Below are 8,484 nucleotides of genomic sequence, written 5' to 3' on the forward strand. Positions count from 1 at the left end.
CTTGAGACCCATCTCAATCCCGTTGATGTTCTTCCTATGATTGCCTAATCTCATGAAGGAGCATCAGCATAAATTAGGCCAGAATGAAAACTTCTGTTCATCATACCATGCCTCACCAACTTGGATCAATCTGCTCTCACTAATCTAAGATGCAGTTAGGCCAGCTCTGGAAGATGAGGCCACAATTGACCATTTTAAATTTAAATTTCTTAAGCTATTCTGATTAAACTTGCCTAAACTAGTTGAAATGTACATGGCTGAGCTGATGAAAAAAGACTTCTTAATCATGCTTTCATCATATAAACAGAAGAATTTTTTTTACCTTAATTTTGCCATATTTGTGATTATCCGATTGTGAACTGAAATAAAATCCTACATACAAGAATTTGATTAAAACAGCCTAAAATGTTCTAAAGTACTTGTAATTAAAAACTTGCCACTTAAGAAGATCAGTAATGAACTCCAATTCAGCTAAGTTAATTGGTAAATGAGCTAATCCATATTGACGTATTATAGAGGCTTTGCAAAAATTCGGTCAAGAGCTACTTTTTACGATTTTGAGAATAAATATTATACTCCTATCGTCCTATAACCAATTTTATATCTTGACTATTCGTTTTGAAACATGCTTAATTTTGTCCTTACTAATAAACTTAACATTTTTTTCCACTGCAGGAGATTAGTTTAGAAGGCAAATTGAGAAGTGAAAATACTGACCATGCAACAAGTAGCGGAGGTACGTACTAGGAGCCTAGACGAAGTGAATGACTCGAGGTTCTTTATATCTATTGATGCACACTCTAGGGTCATTGGGGTCCAGTCGGTGAAAGATTTAAAAGCCAATCCCGTTCCATTGGTTTGCTTAGAAGGCAAAAAAAATGAAGCAGGGACAGAAACATTATGAAGAAGAAACTTGATGAACAGTTCGTATAAGCAGGGAAATCTACACTCCCATTTCCCGGTTCCCATTTTCTATGATCAGAGAAAGGGGTCTTCCAGCAACATTGCCTATGAAACCCCTTCCGCGCGGCATCAATTTTTCGACGTTGAGAGAGAGAGAGAGAAACGGTATACCTGGCAAGTGGAACGGCAGGCAACGAGCGGTGGAGGACCCCTTCTCCCGGTAGTTTTTGTCCGCCGCAATCACCAGCTCCGGCAAAATCAATCGTTGGCCGAGGCAGCCACAACCAGCGGTATCCCCTTCGACGAGAAACACGGATGACTGCTCTGGCTGCGGTAGCAGCTGCAGGGTCGCACAAAATGGAGGGAAGACGAGACCCCAAATTAATGCCCGCGCTAAATTTTCACTCCTCTGGCGGTGTCTGCCCTTGGAGCTGGCCCCGCCGATTTTAATCTCTACAGCGGCACCAGCGACTGCACCGCCACTAATTGTACTGGTGCGGCAGCGAATCCCGCGCTCCACTGGATTGCGTCAGTGCAAGTCTTCCACCTACCGTCATATTCCTCCGTAGCAATCTGAACATACGAATGTGAGTTGCAGTTATAGACTTTTATGGTGGTAAATTGTTGGTGCACAACGCAACTGGGTGTGGGTGGCAAGGTGGCTCACATTTAAGGGTTCAAGGTTCAATTTCTACGCTCATTTTCATGCTCGGATATGTTATTGTTATTGGTTTGCAATGGCAAGCCTGACACTGAGTTGAATGATGCACCTTAGGTCTACTCAGTCCTCGAAGCAAGTTGAATGATGCATCTTAGGTCTACTCAGTCCTCGAAGCAAGACGGAATCTTGAAAATATGAGGATATGGTGTTAGGGATTTTAGGTCGAAAAAACTTTCTCCTAAGAAAACACTAAAAAGAAAATTTGTTGGTGCATATGAAAGCATTACGTTGTTTTCCACTTTGACTAGTGTGTGTGTGTCTATATAGTGCCAAGAGGGTTGATGTAGAGGAGTTGAACTTGGTTTCAGATTGACTCAAGAGCTGGAGTTGTTGGCATGGGCATAAGCATGTATATATAGGGCTCAAGGAGACGAAGTCATCGTTGGCAAACCCATGATTTGGACTTAGGTTGGCAGATGACTGGGTCATTGAGTCAATGTGTTAGACTCATTGAATCGCCCCGTTGAGTATTCAAATAACCAAAATGTAAATCCCTGCAGCTGAATCAAACAAATCAGGAGCAAGTCAGGGGTGAGACTCGGTCAAGGGCAAGTCAAGGGTGAAGTAGGCCCACCTTGACTCTTGGTTGGATCATTGGCGATCCAAGCTGAACTCGTGTGATTCCTGAGTCAGCTCCACGAGCTTTCCAACCATGGCTGAAGTACCAGCTACTAGGCTTTATGATCTTGGCTTCAATTGCAGTTTTCCCATGTGTTAAATGAAATTTGGCTTCAATTGCAGTTTTCCCATGTCTTAAATGAAATTATGAGAATATTTTATATCGGTTCTCCAAATATTCACCTTCTTCATGGACTTATGAGTAAAGAGCTTCTCCTTGGACGACTAACCTGTTGGAAATATAAATGTCCAATAACAACATCTTGGAAATATAAATATGCAATCATTCCATAGCAAGCTTCCAATAAGGCCTTTTGTGGGCTTAAATATTATGCCTTAGGACATACATAGTATGTTTCACCTGCTTCTATTTATCTCTTAGAGTATTGCTGAAGCACACCCAAGAACTTAAGGCACTTCACGAATTTCCTCATCTCTTGGTTTTTTTATGAAGCACTAAAAACCTGTAATTGCTAGTTGGTTGTATGATTATAAGATTGATATCCTGTTGCTCATCTATGTTGATGATATCGTGAAAACTAAATGAACAGAAATGTTTGACAAAAACATAAATAAGTAGCTGTTTTGATATTTCAGCACTATTTTCTGAGTATTGATATTCACAGTCAGGCTTTCCTTGAATTGAATAAAAACGGTATACATACAAATTACTTGATTGATTCTTGAACTAACCGGACCTCCAAATTATTGACGATTTCCATTGTTCAACAACTCATAGAGAGGTCTCCATGTTATTTGTTCATATGCATGTTTCACTTGTTTGTCCTATTGATGCTCATTTTAAATTGTGAAATATCTTTTGAAATAGTCATGAGAAATTACAGTTTGAACTCACTAATTTGGCTGAGCTCACTTAAATCTTGGAAAAGACAAAATTCAGAAAAAAAAAAGGAAAGAAATGTGACAGACTGCCATGTTCTTTGGGCTTCCTCTGAGTGTCTTTATTGCACATGAACAAGATTCTTTATGACAAGTTGAGGTGATGTTTCTTCTTTGTAGTGGAATGTATCATTTGCTCAAAGAAATTGCCTGGTTCTGTTCATACTTGCCAGATTTTCCCCTGGTAGGTCCTTCTTCATGTGTTCAATCCTCTTAAAAAGAGAACATGTCAGTTTATACATGGTGCCATGAAAGTTTTTTTCTGTCTTTTATAGCTAGAAAGTCTTTTTCCCTTTGCTCTTTTGCCTCCTTTTAATGTTCTGAAAGGGGCTCAGTCAGAGGTCCTTTAGTCTTTTGGAGTATCCAAACACAAAATCAGCTTTCAAGTTCCTGCAGTTTTCTTCATTTGGTAGGCATTCTGGTGCCACTTAATGTGGACAATGGCTATTTCTCATGAGACATATATACATGGACCACACAGCCCGACCGGTTGCACTACCCATCACTTGAGAGGAGGCTTCTCTCTGTACTATTAAAACTGATTTTTTATTTGACCTTCCCTGTAAACAAGTGCTTGTTCGTCTTATTAGACTCTCCACTTCAACGAGCATGTCATTTCTTTCCTATAGATAGTAAGCTATCTCCCTTTTCTTCATAGACAGGATGAATTACCTCAACTTCAAGGTAGGTAATAGAAGAATCCAGTCAAATTTTGAGGTTATTGTCAAGTTCAAATTAAGAAAATCTAACCAGTGACGGGAAAATTTTGACAAAAGAATCCACTGGATGGCATGAAAAATCTTTGCTTACCAAGTATCTTGGGGTCCTGCTGCTTAGTGGTAGATTGTCTCCTTTTTCCTCCTCAGGGGACAAGTTGATAAAGAAACTGGAGATGTGGAATCATAGGAATATATCTCTTGCAGCCTTTGCTATATACTACTAAGTGGGTATTTTTTGGTGGCCTCAAAGAACGGATGAGGAGATGAAGATGTGTATGACAAGTTACTTTCAGGCAGAAAATAACAAGAAGCAAGTGCACCAAATGAACAGATGTTATGTGATGCAAAGTTCAGGACACGGTGGACAACAGAGACAAGAGTCAAAGGCAAATTTAAGGTCATTAGTAGCATGGATAGAACCAATTCAATTGCACAGAATCTTCATTGAAAGATTTAGTTGCTGAAATGAGAAATTTTCTTGAAGGAAGAGGCAAAGCTCATGAAGGGTTGGAACCATGGTTATCTGCATATGACAGTTTAATGTAAGCACAATGGTGCATGCGCCGAACAGAAGCTACAAAACAGCTTCTGATCTTGCTAATTTAGCAATTTCATAAAGAGGAAGTGGAGAATCAGTCCCTAGAGTGAGATACTCTTAAATTCTAGAACAGCAAATCGTTTTGCTAGCGACAATCTATCAATGAACAGTAAGGTCTTTCCAAACCCCACTAGGCACCATCAGAAGGTACAAAAAAACGACACTGCAAAACTTTATGAGTAACGTGGGATCGCTGAGACAAGTTACAAAGCATTTATCTCACAGAAAAGAAAAAAATGCAAGTGGTTTTATTTTAATCCAAACACGCATGATGTATGGATGCATGCATGTATGTATGTACCTAGAGTATGCATCCGTTCTTAAAAGATTTTAGAACCAAATACAATACACTCTGCTGAGTCTGTTCAGTTTATGTGCTTCCTCTGTCTTTCATTACGAGTGCCTACCTTGTGTCTCAATTTTTCTATTAGCTTCTTAATCTGTTATCGCGGAGTCTCTCTTGCTTTTCTCTATCGCTCTGATTTACAAAGTTCTCTTAAGCTAATCTGCCATGGCCTTTTGCTCGTCCAAAAGCCGAGAGCAGCCATAGACCAAGCAGAACGCCTGGAAGGCCATCATCAACAAGAGAAGAACCGCCGCCAACAAAGTAAGCAACTGCCATGACGCAAACACGTATCTCCCCATGAACTTCCTCGTCCTCACCTTCCAGCTTCCATGGTAGTACCTGTTCACCTCCTGTATCACCTTGTCCAGATGCTTCACCCTCGTCAGCCTCACCGACCTGCTCATGCCGTTCCACATGCAGGCAGCCTCGACGTCGCTCTTCAGATGGTTGCAGACGATCCCCTCCTCCCTGAGAACCCTCACGTCTTCCTCGCCGTCAATGATTCCGTTCATCAGTTCCGTATATCTTGTGAGAACCAGAGGCCCCGGCGTCGCCGAAGCCTCGTAGGCCACCAAGTTCCTCATGATCACCTCTGTGTTGGCGTCCACCGTGATGATCGGCAGGAAGAAGGCGGCGCTCTTCGAGTCGAATCTTATGCTTATCAGGCCGCCGGTGGTCTGACGGAACGTTACTCCTGCGTCCTTCAACTCCGCAGCGGAGGGTATCTCTAGCTCCTCCGCCAGCGGCGGCCTTAACTGGTCTTCTTCCCCAACTTTCTGTTTCCCGACGTTCCCGGAGGCCCCGGTGTCGAAGATAGAATCGAGCAGTCCATCAATCGGCTGCCTCAATAAGGCGAAAACTGGGAGGTTGCGGAGTACCTTCCATGGGATGACGATAAGCTTGACAGGCTGTGGTGGTAGAAGCCTCTGAGCGGTGCGATTCCAGACTGAACCAATAAATTGCCGGAAATATGTCCAAGAAACTTTTTGTTGATTCGAGTTGGGGCCATCGTCGTCATGGCCGTCAATCTCTTCCTCGACATTCTCGCCGGATTTTTTACCAGATTCCGGCGTGATTTCGGCCGGTGGAACGACTGCATCGTAGAGGACTTGAAGAAGGTGGGCACCCTGATCAGTAACCTGAATTTGTGGTGCATCGTCTACCATCCTGAAAGGGGAAAGCTCCTTGCAAAAACCAATCAACATCATCAGCAACCTCCTTTCCGATTCTTGAGGCGAAGCACATTGGAATTCTAAGAGCTTGGCCAGCAGGAAGAGGGGGATTTGATTCTCCAACATGACAATGTCCCTCGAGGTGGCGCCGTGGGCAGCCTTCCTGCCTGTGCAGTCGATAAGATGCGACATCCGCGCCGACGCAGGAGATGCCCGCGGGCAGTCTACGGCGTAGAGATTCAGGTACTCGAGCAGGAAAGAGGCGTCGACTGCCATCATCCAAGCAAGGGTTTCTCCATTGAGTTCCACATACCTGTGGTAGGATGACCTGATCCTGTGCTCTAACTTCGTAAAGTGCTCCACTACGGCTTGAAACTTAATATTTCGGAGAGATTTCTGCACCCATCGAGCAGAAGAGAGCTTGTACCTCTCCATCTCATAGAGCTCGGGCCTTCGATGGTGGTATGGTCCAATGGCTACCTGCTGGGGAATATAGGCCTCTGGCTTGGCTGCCATTAATGGCTTCGGCACGTTGAAGATGGAGACCGGGAGATCGGCATCGGCGTCGTCGTCGAGTGCTTCCTCAATCTGCCGACGGATTTGGACTACCCATCTGTGCTCATTGAAGCTACGTGGCGATTCTTTCTTCATGTCTGCTCTTGTTGTGTATGCCAGCACCAATTTCTTCTTCTCCAATTCATAGTGAGTTAAGGCGCTTGATGTGTAGCATAAGATAATTAGAGATTTACTAGTTAATGGGAAGTTAGAACCATTTATAATGTGGACGTTAATAACGTCTAAAGTTACTTTGGAGAATTTATTTGTCAGTCTTGAAGAATGGCAAAAACAGCCCTAACGCTTTCAAAATTTACTTCGTTTGGCAACAAGCATAGTTTTAAGTATATTTACAGAAACTCACCTAATGTTTCAAAAGTTACAAGTAACCACTTGAGTTGAAAAGATATTTTCAAACGGTTGCTGCTGCAAAATATGCCAATAGAATTATTATTTGACCTTTTACTTGTAGGTTTCTAAGCCCATTTTTGGAACTTGAATGGGCTCGAGCCTTAATGGAAGTAGTTTGGGACCTTATATTGATATCAGAACCAGTTTAACGCTCGAACCTAATGTCCCACACATGAGAATGGGGTAGTTTGTAATGCCATACTTTGAGAGCTTAATTTCATATTAAAGATTATAAGAAATCTTCAAAAACTTATAAATAGAGATTTTAAGTGATTGATGGTCACATATTGATGGTTTTATTATTTCTTGTGCTAGGATCGAAGTTGTAAAAGATTAGTAGGTTGGGATCCACCAAACCAGGGGTCTAAGCCTAGTAGGCTGACTTGTTTCAATTGGTATGAGAGCACAATTCAACATTCAATTTAGAATCTCATATGTGTAAAATGTATGTACCTTAAGCAAGGTAGATTGTGACACTTTACTAAAAAAAAATTTATTTATGTATTGAAGACGATGAGAAAGCTTCAAAAGTTTATAGGAAGAAAATTAGTTAGGTGATTGATTGTTCTGATTCCTAGCCTTTTACAGTTAAAACTAAATATATTAATGAATATGTTTAAATCCGCCTAACTTTGATTTCAATTAATGTATTTCTCTCCTAAAACAATTTGGTGTGTCGAGTTTTGCCAAATGACCGATATATATAAGTCCACATAAAGAATGAAGGCTGGAAGGATATCCAAATCTTTACACGTTTTGATAATGACTAATCAATGAAAATAAAAAAAAGGGGTGTAAATTTGTCTTTTTGTCTTCATTAATTTAGCATTAATTACTTCTAACCGATCCACCGTTTTGTGCTTAAAATAGCTGTTTGACAAATATTTTTTAGAAATAGCAAGACGATTATAATATTCCAAATAATTAGTCCTTCTTTCATGAATGCACCAATTGCAAGACAAAACATTGGAATTTTCCTTCATTTTGTTTGGCCAGATTTAGATTAGTTGTACTCTTTAACTGTATCATTTTTCCTTTTTTTGGATGTTCACATATAATAATTCAAATAAAGAAGAAGAAAAATCTACTTCATATCTAAATCTGAATCAGGTTTCACAATTCGAATATGGTCCAAATCCAATTTCTAAATTTATATTAGACTCTAAATCTGGTTTTCAAACAAAATTCAAACTGCATTGCGAATCTGCCATAGATTAAGAACTTAAACAAGTTCGAAACAGAATCCAGTGGGATACTTATTTAAATCTGAATCCATACCAGATGGGAATTAAATTCAAATATAATCTGATTTCTAAAACAAAGTGTTGATTTTTTTTTTTTTGTCCGAGTTTTTTGAAACAGTTCGTCACTTATAAGATCCAAGTCGAACTTGTTGACATTCTTATAAGCAAACTTTGAGCTAAAACAAGCCAATTCGTAGAATAAAAAACAAAGAACAGGAATTTTAAAGAAGCAAAAAAAAAAAAAAAAAAATTCCCCTCACACAGTTGCACAAGGGGCCAAACATGGGACTGGGTGTT

At 40.6% G+C, this 8,484-nt stretch overlaps 1 protein-coding gene across 1 annotated transcript; it reads right to left on the minus strand.

Moving 5' to 3' along the window:
• Positions 1-4,576: 4,576 nt before the first annotated feature.
• LOC116252344 (putative UPF0481 protein At3g02645) lies at positions 4,577-6,628 on the minus strand. The gene has a single exon (XM_031626530.2). It carries the CDS (start codon positions 6,626-6,628, stop codon positions 4,961-4,963), a length of 1,668 nt encoding a protein of 555 aa, XP_031482390.1. The 3' UTR covers positions 4,577-4,960.
• Between the last annotated feature and the right edge of the window lie 1,856 nt (positions 6,629-8,484).

This window comes from Nymphaea colorata, chromosome 4 (genome assembly GCF_008831285.2).
Source record: "Nymphaea colorata isolate Beijing-Zhang1983 chromosome 4, ASM883128v2, whole genome shotgun sequence".
NCBI classification, from domain to species: domain Eukaryota; kingdom Viridiplantae; phylum Streptophyta; class Magnoliopsida; order Nymphaeales; family Nymphaeaceae; genus Nymphaea; species Nymphaea colorata.